General features: G+C 45.9%; 1 protein-coding gene across 2 annotated transcripts in view; it reads right to left on the bottom strand.

Moving 5' to 3' along the window:
* LOC135902232 (zinc finger RNA-binding protein-like) overlaps positions 1–14,979 on the bottom strand; it is a 75,741-nt gene that overhangs the window by 19,318 nt on the left and 41,444 nt on the right. For both annotated transcript variants that reach the window (XM_065432205.2, XM_065432211.2), the window contains exons 11-13: positions 8,741–8,882; positions 3,401–3,486; positions 2,210–2,305 (exon numbers count right to left, since the gene is read on the bottom strand). In XM_065432205.2, the coding sequence (XP_065288277.1) occupies positions 2,210–2,305; positions 3,401–3,486; positions 8,741–8,882 (324 nt within the window). The remainder of the gene's footprint in view (positions 1–2,209; positions 2,306–3,400; positions 3,487–8,740; positions 8,883–14,979) is intronic.

Genomic DNA, 14,979 nt, shown 5'->3' with positions numbered 1-14,979 from the left:
TTTTTGTTTTTCTCCTCACGTTTTGTTTGTTGTACTCCGCCGCCGTCAATGCTGCACTGTAAGAGGAAGCCAGGACCTCTCAAGCTGTCTATACAGCTTTTTCCCTGGCTGTCCTCGCAACACCAGTTGCGGAAATAAACCTTCAACCTTCAACCTTCAACCTCATTGACAGCAATTTTGCAGTGAAGAACAGAAGAGTTTTAGATCTTAGATAATGCGCCAGCACACGTCGTACAAAGATAACCTTGCAGTTGTGAAATTGGCATTTCTGCCTCCTAATAAATCAGCAATTGTTCAGCCCTTGGACCAAGGTGTCATTCGGGCTATGAAACAGTTGTACAAAAAGAACCACTTGAGCAGAATTCTTGTAGCCCTTGAGTGTGACAGTTTTTTCAATTGACCTGCTTTATTTGATCACTTGCTGGAATACTCGTGGTGGCAGGTTCAGTCGACGACAATGCAGAACTGTTTAAAGAGCGCTCGCTGGCTTGTGGGTGACACAGAGGATGCTAGCGCACTGTCGACCAGACTTCCGACACTGTCGACAAGTTTTCTGACACCGACTTCATTAACAGACAGGTTCAGTCGTCTCCGGACATGTCTGATGAAGCCATCTGTTGTTGCCGAAGTGTCGCCTAACGACAGTGATGAGGACGACACGGAAAGCAACAGCACAGGCGATTCAGGCCCGACAGTAGCAGATGCTGCATGTCACGTCACCTTCATGTGGGTGTTTGCTGCGAAAAGGGAGGTGACGGAAAAGCTGACTTGCAGCCTAAGTAAGTGAGTTTTAGGCTGCTGCTGTCACTGCTAGGCCATCACGGCATCAAATGAGAATAACAGACTTTTGTCAAGCTAAGTGAGTAAATACTGCATGTCTTGTCTTTTGCCCTTTCATCACACTCTCTCGGAGTTCCTTTTTTGATAGGTCGCGCTTTTTCAGTTAAGTGAAGCAGTAGTACCATTTAGTGTGTACTTTTTCTGAGCTCCGGCCAACTACGGTTCAACGAACTTTCACTGTAAAAGTCTTAAAGGGACGCAAGCCTTAACACCCCAAGAAGTGCTTGCGTTCCAACGTACGTAAGGCTACAAACACTATTCTAATATCTTTTAAAAGCATACTTTAGTTGCATGCTGATATTGGAGAAAGATTTAACATTTACTTCATCATATTTGATAATTACTTATATCTGTGGTCGTTATACAGTAGTATCTCATTAATTTGAACTCCAAGGGGACTGGAAATTCATTTGAATGAAACTTAGTTTGAACTAGGGTGAGCCCCTTTAAATATTACAGTGTTCAATCAATTCTGCAGTACTGTGCACAAAACGAAAAGTTACTGGGCTTGCAATGAAAGGTACGTCCTCCATAAGCATGCAACAACATGTGCCATAAGAAGCCGAGGTTTTGCATTATAGTCCAAGTGCCATAAGATTGCTGTGGGTGTCAGGAAAAGACGTGCTAGAGTGGGCCGAGAGGGACGGTGAGCCGTCCTCCCACATGCCCAATGTTGGAGATGATGTGATCAATCGAGTGTGCAGTAACGTGATAAAGCACATGCTGCGTGCGGGGGTGGGGTTAGGTCGGTAATCGATAATCAAGCACGTGCTAAGGTCTTGTTCCTGCTCCTTTTGAGCCAGATGGAAAAAAAAGCGCGCACATCTCTGTTTGCATTCAGTCTGGGTGCGTCTTTCCTCGTCACTATTACAGCAGCTAGTGATGCAATGAAACTTCGCCTTTGGTTGAGTTTGTACGAAAAGAGGTGCATGGGACTAAGAAATTTTGTTCTAAATGATGTTGTGCGGTTTTTTTTTTCGTTAAAATTTGCAGATTTCCAGTATTCAAATACATAGGACTTTGCCAAGGCCAACAAAGCATTTCAATTTATCTGTCAATTCACTTAGAATTATTGGGATTTCACTCTATTTGAATATCCAAATGACAAAGCGGTGCGCCTGTTGTATCACTAGTTGAATGTTGGTTCAGAAATCACTGTGAGTCATGGAAGCACATGGAACTGCATTTCCAAGCTACGTTTGAGTGTACAGTGAGAGAAATGTGACCGCAATGGCCAAGGAAATATAACACAGCATCAATTCATTGTGGTCTGAACATGCTATCAGAGCCATCCGTAGCAAATAAAAAATGACGCTCATTTGAGCTGCAAAAGCTCGATAATAACTTTAAATAAACAAGACTGACTTACCCAAGAGTTGAGAGTGCTCCAAGTGGGCACACGGTTACAGAGGTCCCTCAGGATTCGGATGACCATGACACATGACTGCAGACCACTTGCCCTAGCCTGCAAAACGTGGCGAGCGCGCACACCAAACCCAGCCCCCAAAAGACAATCCCAGGTCAGCCTAAAACAATGTCCACACGACAACCACCACTTGTTCCAGACATCCAAGATAGAAATGCAAAGACAACGCCGGCTGTTCTAGTTATATAACTAGATCCCCAGAGCCTGCCTCAAGGCTGCATTTCTGCAGACCAAGTTTTCCTTCCACTTTTTTTTTTTTTGCCAACCTAAGTAAAGCATCAGAGATGCGGCAATGCAGACAGGCCTGGCTGGCAAAGCTGACATTGATAACAATGCTTATAGATAGATAGCCGAAAAAAAGTTACACTGCCATGCATTCTTTAGCTACCGTCAGGGCCACACAACCTAGCAGCACCATACTTGAGCTGAGAAAAACTTATGGCTGTAAACTCGAACACACACTGGCACCATACTCTGCTGCCTATCAAGAAGGTAACACAATGCTGTACTTGTCCCACAAAAAAATTGCGCCAACATTTTCCGAAATATATTTTTTTTTTTGCACACAGCTTTATCCTACACTTTGCCAAAGTGGAGTGAGGTGATGCATGCTGCAGTTCAATTACAGCCCTACGGAATGCTGGAATATGCATTAGAGTCCCATGCAACTGTGGCCAGCACAGTTATAGTAGAATCATGAAAACAAGTGAACAGGGTGCCAGTGCGTTTCCTTATAACAGTGTGCAAGCCGAATGCATTTGCCAGCCATTCCCCATTAGTTCTTCTTTTTGAGGTTGTCACAGGTGTCTCTTTGCCAATGCAAGCTCAACTATTAACACTGCTCTACATGGCTAGCACTTCAAGTGCATGCCTACCCTGAGGCAGACAACTTTAGTGCACAAGCAACAAGATGTGTCAGGTGTCCAACTTTCCAGCCCCATGTTTATTTTTTTCAGTTACTGCGTTCTTAATTTTCTTAGGCCTGACATTTTGAGGCAACATGTATGCAACGCTAGTACAGAGGTGAGGGCAAACGACAAAAGAAAAAAAAAAAGTGGGGGAGGCGCATACCCCATGCGGGGGTGCACACACACTCTCTGCATATAAGACATAAGGCTGAAAAGGTTTCCCAACCTGGAACCACTTGGCATGGCGCAAGGCGGCTAGAGCATCCAGGCATTTCTGCCTGTCCAGAACATCCGGCGGGTCTTTTACACTGGCTAGAAACCAGACGGCAAAAAGGAGGGAGAGAGAGAGGCCCACGGGGGGCACAGCCAGTTAGTCGCCTCACGGCCGGGTGTTTGACCCCTGGGCACCGTCACCCTTACAGGTAAAGGGGGAACAGCGGGGGTCAAAAATCCTTCCAGGCTACACAAAAACACCTCGTGGTACAAGAAAAACTGCAGAGAAAGAGACCAATTCTTTCATGACTGGATATTTTTTTGCTTTCTTTTTTTTTCACGCGTTCTCCTCCGAAACCCGCCCTCGGGTGCCTGCCACTTTTCCGTCCATCATTTCGCCAGCTGGTTGCTATTTTCATCACTCCTATAACCCATTTTGCATTGTACTCGGTGAGAGCAGCAACTGAACCACTTAACCGGTTTGCCGCAGGACGAGTGCTCACCAGAACAACCAGTTGAGGCACAGTCACACTGAAAAGTTGCACAGGTCACACTGATCTCCGATGATAACACATCAAATCAAAAGCAAAATGGAGGTTAACATACTGGATCTGCTCCACTTGTTGAGATTTTCCCGTCAAATAGACATTAGGACTGTTCAAGGAAACTTGGCAAGGTGCTCCTTTTGGCCAGTTGGTAGCTACCTTCATGCCACAGCTTGAATTCATGTTGGAGAATAAGCTCTTCAACACTGCCTTTTACCACAACAGTTTGACCATGAAGCAAACTTGCAACGCCAAACTGCACCAATCTTCGAACTGCGCCACTACGCCATTTTCTCGATAAGCCATTTCTTTTGAGAATAACCATGGCAACGACAATAAGCATCACAGTGGCAGTATTATCGGCCAATTCATTTTCGGAGGACATAACTGTATTTATTCAAACATGAGGCACAGTTTACATGTCACCTTAAACCCGAATTTCGCCTCTAGGTGTGATCTCACAGCAGTGTGAATTTCACCTTATACAGTGCTGTCCACTTATAGCAATGCCACATATAACAATATATTAGTTAAATGATGAGTCAACTTAAGAGTGCGAATTTGTACATTAGGGCTATGTAAAAAAAAAAAAAACATACATGAAGATACGCTATTCACCACAGTTGTGAACCTGAAAGTCTCGCAAAAGCAAGTGCACATTTCCAACTATTTCAGCGCGCCCCCAATGCTTGATACGCTCTTTAGATGTACAGTTGAATCTCGTTAATTTGAACACGCTTAATCTGAACTTTCGGTTTATTTGAACTGACGCTGTGGTCCTGTCAAAGTTTTGTGCATTCCATTGAGTGAAAAAGCTCGGCAATTCGAATGTGCAAGCATTTGTGACGATTAATTCGAACATACTACACTCCGACAATGCTCTCAGCAGCGTGCCAAATCACACAGCCCCACCTCTGTCCACCAGCATCTGCCTGACCCCGCTATCAAGGAAGAGCGTAGGAGAGACCCCCCAACGGTGCACGCGAAGGAAAAAAAAGAAGCCGTGGCAGAAATCTGTGCGCAGGCGTGTGGGCGCGCATCACCGACTACTTCTGTTAATAACGGGTGTCCCATACAGTAAACAACCGATTTTCCAGACCCCCAATTTTTCGGACGCCTTCGCGGCACCGCCATGTACCACCCACTGAGTCAATGTATAAGAACGTCGAACATTCTGAATGCAAAAAACCTTCACTATCCGATTTGCCTGTCTTTTTACCATGACCGCAGGTCTGACAAAAGCATTATCAAAGCCACCACCACCGCCACTTTTATTAACTCACTGCCACGAACCGGCGTTCTCGCATGCAAACCCGCTGGCGGCCGTAGCCACATCGCTGCGAGGCTAGGCCTAGCTCCTTCGGCATTCGCTACGAAGCTTTTCGCTTTTCGGTGTTGTGCTGTTCATTGAAAACAATTCACCGCTGTTAGCAATGGCGCCAACTACACCTTTGTAATCCTTGCTAATGGCTTCGGAAAGCGGAAAGCATGGCATGTTGCATGTAGGTTTCCGAAAGTCAGCATTGCCCAACAGTAGTGTTACGCAATGAAGCATATGAAAAGTTGGAAGGGTCAATAGCCACGGGAGGTAGTATGTTTAATGCACACGTGCATCCGCAGTCTCCTATCATAGTATGAGCACTGATACGCCTAGCACGTGTTCTGGCACTCCTTTAGAGCTATTTCGGACGTGCCTGTGGCGATTTCAGCACTTGGGGGCAGTAAAAGGAATGCATTCATTTTTTCGGGCTGCCAGATTTTTTAAACATTTTTGCGGCCCCTAAAGTCCGAAATATCAGGCATCGGCTAATTTGTAATTACATATGAACAAATCCTCTCGCACTTCCCCCTCATGTGTTAGCTCAGTGCACGTGTGCCACTGCAGGTAAGTCCTCTATTCACAATCACCTTCCTTTAATTCGAACTTTTTTTAATTTAACTCAAGTTCGAATTATAGAGATTCGACTGTACAAATACCCAAATTATTTTTTCACGGTCTACTTCATAGAATGTCCTTTAGCGCAAGTGGCAAGTTTGGTTTCGGAGATATAAAGGTATATTTGGCAGGTTTATATTGCAGCAGTCCAGATTTAGCGATGATCGGTCATAATGATTCGATTTTTCATTCTTGATATCGTAATAAGTGGACTGCACTGTAGTGTGGCTTTATGGCAATGCATGCTGCTATGCTATGGAGCCACACTATAAGGCGACATTCGCACTGCTGTGATGTCCCACCGAAAAGCAAAATTTGTACATAAACCTCACTTCGCATGTTCCACCTGACCCCTATGGTGACCCTAGAGCAACACCTTCAGTGGTATGGGGACAGTGATTGCGTTGAACACACACCACTTCCCGTTGAAAAGGTCTATGCTCCACCTCTTCTAGAAGATTTTCTAGCAGTAATCGTAGCTACAATCGTGCTTTGCTACGGTGTCTACCTGATCCTAATATGCAGCTTTATTATTTATTTCAGAAAAAAACTGGGCCGGAAATTGTCTATGTGGTGCAAGCGAACACAATACGAAAACTGATTTTTGTGGCATTCATATGCATTACTGCATAAAGCCGACGTTAGGAAACTGTCACCGTTGAGACATTTTTCTTTTGCTAAAGATTGAGCATGTGTTAGATTTATAACTTTGTTTAGGAGGTTTAATGTAATTCCTAAATTTATTCCACTTTAGACACATAGAAACTTGGTAATGATTTGATTTGGGAGAGTGTTAGAATAGGAAAAATCCTGCCAAATAATTCAGTGGCGTGTTCTGGTGTTTTTCTGCTTTTTATTTAATTCGAGCCACCGGATAACTTGAATAGAATTAACAGAAGTCAACTCTATCCCCGAAAATGAACGACCGAGAATGCCATTCCTCGTAGCAACTCGTGAAATGAAGTCAGAAACACGCAGCTGGGGCTGCATTCTTCACGGATTCTTTTCTTGCAGATAAATTTATTATCTACTGCATTGTGTGGCCAATGCAGGTTATGATAGCAATGTCAAGGTCAATGATGAAGGCTGAAAAATTTTATAGTCTGGCCCAACTGCTCTGTAGCTCCTAACTGCCTGCTGATCCTCAGTATGTTGTGTGACCGCAGTAACTTTCCAATGCGAATATGCCTTCACAATCACTATTCTCCACAGACCCGTATAGGCACATATGGAGCATTTATTTACCCTGGTGGCGATAACAGTGGCAACACAGGAGACGAAAGAGAGGGAAGAAATGGGGAAGAGGAGGGGAGAGTCACTAGGCCACATAGTATATAAGGAAAAAGTCAGTGATGCTTTAGGTGGCGTTGCATGATGTCCAGATGGCTTGAAGGAAAGCCAACAACACCGATGGAACACCCTTCACCACAGCAACATACAAGAAAGAGGCAAGCATGATTCCCATCTGAAAGTCCAAGTCATGCAATGAAGAAAGCAGTTTTGTTGTAGCATACAGTGCACATAAATTAGCTAATACATTTCACACTTGAGCCACAAGAACTGTGCTAAGCGATGTGCATTTACATCTAGTGCTGCCAGTAGGAGCACAAAGCCACACAATACACTGCTGGGTTTGGGCTGAGGAATAGTGGCTGAGCCTTGCTTCGAAAGCAGTTTTGGACAACAAAAGGCAGGGAAGTGATAGAAACATGCAATTGAAGTGTGCGTTGCAGTAATTAGAGAAGTGAATTTATTTGTTATTTTAATGCACAGTTCAAGCTAAAGCATTATTTTGTACTTATATTGACTAGACACTTTTTTCTCATGTAAAAATATTGACTGAAAAAAAAAAAAGCTTTCCTGCCATTTAGAGTGACTCTATAATGCAACGTGGTGTATGGCTTGCTTTATCAGCAATACAAACAACAAACAATACTTAACTCTGCTTTATTATGGTGAAAGCTTTGTCTAGGTGATACATATGTTCAGCGAGTCATAACTAAAGTTGTTGTTAAATTCAAATACAAATGGCGGCAAAAAATTTCTATACTGTGTACACAAGAAGACAGCAATTTATCTGACAATCCTGACAAAATGTGCTCACGAAGCACCATGATACAAGTATGCTGAATTTGCCCATGTGAGGCACCTTCAGTAGATTCCTAGTAAAGGTTTTGTGCTAAGATGCACGAAATTATGGCCTTCCTAATTTATGCACAATACTTGCTAACGCGTGCCTACACAAATAACCTTGTCCTACAACAAAGCAGCATTTGCGCAATAACTTGCATCTAAGCAGCCAGGAGATTTGTCTGGCTGTGACAAGTGTGGACAAGTTCTGACAGCACTCCTTAATAACAACAGCTGCATTAACTTAACCCTTTGAGAGTAATTTTTTCTCACTTCTCTCGCTCCCACCCACCATGGAGCAGGGATTCACTCGCACCTATGCGTCATATCCCCCCCCCCCCCCCCGAAACTGCACTTCCTGCTGGGCAGAATCACCTGTGTTAGCAGTCACTGCAAAAGTTCGTGCGAAAAAAAAATGAAACCCTCAAAGGGGTAAATGTCAATTTCCCATATCTCCTGCTAAAAGCACCACTAATAGCTCTTGTACAAAAGGGTGCAGTAAAGCTATTCCAACCTCTACACTGACTGCACCAAAGGCAACACTAAATGTTCTAAATTATCACTGCAAAAGCACGACAACATATGTACACTATGGCCCATTTCAAGCCACTTTGGCTGTCACCAGAAAATGCATCTTTGCTTGGCACACTTCTAGCGACTCTTTTCCTGAAGAGGGCACAAGGTGCTATGTGTAGCAACCATGCAAGCGTGCCCAAGTTGGCAGAGAGAGGCAAACCCCTACCGTTACTGGCTTCTCCATCCCGCACAACAGGCGATGTGAGGGTTACCCAAACCGTAACCTTGGGATCAGAATTGTTTGTCACTGACACAGCTGCGTCCTGAGGGCTGGCCCGCACCTCATACTTGTCATCAGGGGAAACGGTCTGCAAGCACCAAAACACGACCTGTTCAAGGTACTTGATCCCAAGCAACATGTTAATGAAGGACTCAAGAGCACGTGAGGGGCTTAAAATACAACACAAAGGAGGATAACGAGCATAAGCACTTTTCCCAGTTTGTTTCATGCCTAGATGCCTTTTCTTGAGGACGTGTACTTGTTAAAAGGGCCCCTCACCAGGCCCCATAGCAAAATTTGGTTATACGATGGAAGTTGTTACGTGTCCTCTAGGGAGTGTTCTACCGCAAAAGCTTTTCGAATGGGCTAATTAATGGCAGAGATAGAAGTATTTCAGTTCTGCAAACATGATTTCAGGAGGTGAGCTCCACTGCTAAGCAAGACACTCCATTTGCCCTGTCTAGCCTCCGCAAGCAAAATTTCTTCTTGCGTTCTCCCATACCGGACCTCGAGGACCGTGTGAAGCATACGTCATGGGCCCCACTTTTTTTTCCTCCTCGCTTTTTTGCGGTGTCGCCCACAAGCTATTGCGATTGCCTCTTCTCGCGCAGAGCACATATTACACAGATAACAGATGTTGCCTTTAAATAATTCTCGAAGTCACGTGTCACCACGAGCGATGTCACAGCACAAACACGAGTACATAGGTGCACTAGCATGTATACCTCACCCTCCAGCTTGGAGTGCGGCGGCTGCAAGAAGTGAAAACAGTGTTCGTTTTGAAATTTCAGATCCTTCTGCGGTGTGTACCAATGTAATACTTTGCAGACACGATCGTTCATTATCACGCATTGTATGCTCTGCGCTTGTCAGCTCAAAATCGCCAGACCTGGTGAGGGGCTCTTCAAGGGGGGACATGGCTTTGAAAATCAACTTGCTTATTCATGGATATTGATGAAAACTGGCACAAATGTTTAGAATGCCTCCATGATGCTTCCATAAAAGTTTCAGAGTGATACGTTGAGAACATTCTATTGAACTTAATTGACCAGAATTTTTGTTAAACTTTTTGGAGGGCCTGGGGAGCTTAAACGCAATGGAAGGCTCGTTGAGTGTTGGCTGTACAGTGAAACCTCGTTAAGGGGGGATGAGGGTCTTGAAAACTTTTTTTTTATTTCTTAACGTATCTTCCTGAAAATTCGCATGCAGATATATCTTTCAATGCTGATTCCAAATATATATTCAGATTTGATATATCTAATTTAGAAATGAAGATATCGCAAAATAACTGATCCCACATAGGTCTTTTGTTACGGGCCATTATGGTAATTTCTTAATTGAAAAAACTAGTTTTAAAGAATAGCTGTCATTTCCAAGGACCTACTGCACATCCTAAAGCTAAAGAAATTTTTAAAAAGTCATCATATAGGTCATGAATGAATATCAAAGTAGGAAGAAAAAAACAATGCAGGAGTAATTAGCTTACACCTGACCTAATTGCTAGTCTATTTGGTTTAATGAAAAATGGAAAGCTTTAGGATGCAGCTGAGGTTTCACTGAAAAAAATGATACCTAATTCAATAAAATCAGTTGATGCAAACATTATGAAAAGTTCCGTAAGGCAAAGGCATTTGATCAAAAAAGCAAAGCTGAGAAAATTGCATTCAAAGTTTTGCTTACTCTGCCACTTTTGTTTACCTATCACATGGAAAAATTTAATGCTTTAGCATGCAGCCCAGTCATTACTGAACACAATAACACCAAACTCACAGAAATCTGTTCATGTAAAGATTGTGAAAACTTCTGTATTGCGTTGGCCTTTGACAAAAAAAAAAAGCTCAAAAAGTCACCTGCTATTTTCTATGAATCTGCCACACATTCACAAAAGTCCTGGGCAGTAGTCCTGGGTTCTGTCAGGCTTGTGTTTCTTGGCCATCCTCTTCTTCACCTTTTCAGCGTTGGTGTGACTTTTATCAGACCTGCACAGCCTCTGTTTATCTTTCTCAAGGCTCCTACGAATGAGGCAGCTCCCAGGACTGTAACCAAGCTGTGCTGCAACAGCTCTGCTGGTTGCTGCCATTCCTTGGTTGAAGCGAGAAACTGCTTCTGCAACAGCTCTTTCAACAGCCAGCAAAGAGTCATGCGTGTTCTTGGAGCTTTGGCTCCAAATGACAGAGTGTAGGCACTCAATGGCGTTCTGTGTCATGCCATCTTTGCAGCGCTCCAAGAGGGCCTCGTCGCCCAGCCTTGCAAATATTGGCTCAAGAGCAGTGCGAACGTGGCCTGGCAGAGGGTTTTTGTGTGGTGACGGCTCCACTTGGTTCGCCAAAGCACGATTGAAGGCACACCACGAATCAACCCCTTGAGGACAGCAACTGTGGTCTGGGGCTTCATCTGTCGAGGTCATGTGCAACAGCGTGGCATGCACTGCCTTTTTCATGCCTGCAACGTCGTGGCTGTGGCTCCGCAAGGCATACCCATAGTAGTTTGTAATTTTCTTTATCTTATCTTGGGTGAGGTTGCCCTTTCCGCCAAGAGATTCTCCTTGTGCCTTCTTCTTCTCCACCAAGTTGCGAAGAGCCGTCCCCATCCGCTTGTGGACATGGTTCAAGCAGTCTTTCTTTTCAATGGATATATATCCATACACTTCTCCTGAGGTCAATGCATGAAAGGTGCGGCTATCACCATCAGAAAGTATAGTTGTGTACCGCAACCCATTTTTTTCCAGAGACCTGTTGAACAAAATGATAGCTGCTTCAGTCTCCATCCGGCCGGCATTGCAGTCGATGTTTTTCATGCACTTGTGGTTCACAGCCCAGTCACCGTACCCATCATCACTGGGATCAGGTGCCCCTTGGCACCCACGACAGTACCTCGAGAGCACAACATGGTCCAGTACTAGGCCAGTGTATAGCTCTATGATGCAGCCTACTGCAATATTTGAATTGTGACCACGTGTCTTCCATGTGCCATCAAATATGACATCTACATTTCCTGGTGGATTCAGGAAGTTCTTGTACATGTCCTTCACCACTTTGACGCTTGCTGCTTCTGTAGCAGTAGCTACTGCCTGGCAAGCTTTCACCATGGTGTCCATATGCCCCCTGAAAGTCTTGTGGTGAAGTCCTCGGTGAGAGAGGTTCATGGTGGCACAAAAATCTGCTAGGGCAGTCGCTCCCTTGCCTATACTTTGAATTCCCTTCATTGCCCGCAAATTGACTTCAAAGGGCGTGATGTTGGATTTCCCGGGCACTCGTGGCGACGAGAAGTGCCGCTCGGCGAAATCGCAATTTGAGCATGTGAGCTCCAACTTCACTGCTAGGCCGTATTCTCTCTCACTGCACTTTGCGAGTTGGAGAGTGGTCATCCCACACTTGCTGCAGCTTGTGGACACAAACATCTTCTTTAGCACTGAGAGATCAACGATGATGTACTCTGTGCCGCGATCGTCATCTTCACTTGCTGTGCCGACGTTCATTAGCTCGAACTTGCGGGAAGTCGCGGACTGCTTCGCCAATGAAGTTTTAATGTTGTCTGCGTAATTTTCGCGCCCCGCGCACTCCGCCTCCGTGAAAAACACCGTGTCGAAGCGTTGAGCACGCGAGCTCGGTTCAGCCGCGTCCGTCGGCACCGAAGCGGCGTGCGGAAACGCCGAAGTCAACGTTAGGCTTAGGTCAGCCGGCTCAGCCGCTTCCGACGACACGGAATCCGAAGCGACTTGCAGCGTCTCAAAAGTTGGCATTTTCGACGGGCTTAGTCCAGGCGCATCCACCGGCACTGCAAAGACTTGCGTTAACGAAGTTGACACTGATCGGCACTGTCCAGCCGCGTCCACAGGCGAAGCTAGCGTCGACGGGGTTTGTTCAGCCGCATCCACCGGCGAAGCTGTTGTTGGCGAGCTCAGTCCTGCCGCATCCACCAAGGGCACAGCAGCTTGCGGCATCACCGAAGCTGTAGTTCTCGACGATGTAGCGCTGTTCTTATTCCATGCGCGTCTCTTTTTGCCGACTGCTTTTCGCGTGCTTGCTTTCAAGCGCGCGTCTCGCACCATCGTGACACGCGGAACAAAGCCACCAGGCACGCAAAAGCAAGAAATTCGTGGTTAAAAGAAGCGACCCAATAGCCAAAATATCTAGAAGAACGATAAAGAAAAAGGCAGAACGAAAAATACTAGGAAACAAAGAGGAGCTCGAAAAATGACGTGCGTGCAGGCGAAAGCAGACGACGTGAAGGAGTCGGACAACGCGGCCGCGGAAGGCGAAGCATACGTCACGGCCAATCAGAGGGCTGCGCCTCGAGGAGGCGCCCGGTTCACCCAATCAGCGGCTGTCTCGCGACGATTTCCCGCTTGAGAACGGGTGCCAATCCCTCCGCTGCACGAGGGTCAACAGCGTGCCGAGGGGCGCCAGAATGGAGAGCGGGAAACCAGCTTTCAAACGAGACCAAGATGGCGCCGATCGGTACGCGTCGCGCGGAGCTACGGCAGCTTGAAAATGAGGCAAATCTTCGCGCTTGGCGTTCAATTTCGGCTCACCGACGTTTATAAATTACCGTTTATTTTATACTTTGAGTAGGAATTGCGCCATAATATTTTGTAGAGGCATAGTTGGGACATTAAAGACTTCAAAAACGCAATTTTTGAAAATTGCCATTTTGACCATTTTTCGCGATTTCAAGACCCGCGTCCCCCCTTAAACCGTAGTCGGCCGGAGCTCGGAAAAAGTACGTACTAAACGGTAGTACTGTTTAAGCGAAATAGCATGAGATCGCCCACTTATCTGTCGAAAACGGAACTCAGAGAGAGTGCGAGGAAAGGGGAAAAACATGCAGTATTTATTCACTTCGCGGGACGTAATTGTTATTTTCGTTTGATATCGCGGCGGCCTAGCACGACGACAGCGGCCTCAAACTTACTGAAGCTGCGTGCCAGCTTCTCAGCCAGCCCTCCTCCTCTCGGCAAACACTCGCACGGCAGATTCCTCGTTGGCGTTGCGTATTCTCCGTGCACGCGCGCAGTAGTGCTGCATAAGTCCCGGGGCGCCTTTATCATTGCCGGGTGCCGGAGTTCGGAGAACTTTCCGTTTGGAATAGTTACGTTATCGCGCCCCTGTTCTCCTTGCGACGATCGCATTCATGAGGCTGACGTAACGCGCAGCTTCTGCCACTGTCGGGCCTGAATAGCCCGTGCTGTCGCTTTCCGTGTCGTCCTCATCACTGTCGCTAGTTGACACTTCGGCAACAACGGCGGCAACGATGGTGAAAAGTCGAACCTCGTAGCCGACATCTCTTCGCGGTCGCAGCAGCGCTGCCGAGCAACTTCGCATTCCAAATGCCACACACTGTAGTCAACAGCAGATCCATATCGCGGGCCAGCGCCGACTTCTTCGTGTCACGTTCGGTAGCACGGACGATGTCTACCTTTTCTTCTATGCTGAGCACCCGGCGTCTTTTTTATCCTAGCTTCGGCATGACGCGAGTCCTCGCTTGCACGACGCCACAACGCTCTCCGGCACGGCGTCCATGCGGCGTCGAAATGATGTTGATGTTGATGCGGCTTCACGTGCAAACGCACAGGGCGCTTGGAGGCCGTTGTACCGATCTCTGAGGCTTGTTGTTCTGCCGGGCCGCCCGATGGAGACGACGCACCGCCGTGTTTGCGCGACGAAAAGTGGGAACGCTACGTTTTAACCGATGCGTACGCAATAAGCTGGTACGGTTTATGCGTATACAAAATACATTATGTTCAATGGCCGCCGAGTCGGGGAATTGACTTTACTACTTTTAAACCGAAACTACTGTTTAAGCGGGTACGGTTTAACGAGGTTTTACTGTATAGCTAAATGTCTGCTGAAGACTGTGTCAGCCTTGCATACCGTAACCTTACTAAGAGTCAAGATAAGAAAGTGAGAATGTCCTGCCCTGCACTGCACCCTAAGGAAAGTGGAAAAAAAGGAGTCGAAATATGCTAAACGGTAACAAAGAGATCAGCTCCAGAAAGTGAGCGGAAAGGCAGCTCTCAAAGTTTCACCTTCTCTTCAGTTCTCTAAAAGCCACCAAAATTGTAGTTTCTGGGGTGTTTTGTGATGTGGGGCTTTATGTACATGTGGCCTCTGGCCTGACTTTCCTACTTTTAAACGAAACTACTGTTTAAGCAGGTACAGTTTAACGAGGTTTTACTGTACTAA

The sequence above is a fragment of the Dermacentor albipictus genome, chromosome 1 (assembly GCF_038994185.2).
Source record: "Dermacentor albipictus isolate Rhodes 1998 colony chromosome 1, USDA_Dalb.pri_finalv2, whole genome shotgun sequence".
In the NCBI taxonomy this organism is placed as follows: domain Eukaryota; kingdom Metazoa; phylum Arthropoda; class Arachnida; order Ixodida; family Ixodidae; genus Dermacentor; species Dermacentor albipictus.
This window is presented reverse-complemented; position numbering and strand designations above follow the sequence as displayed.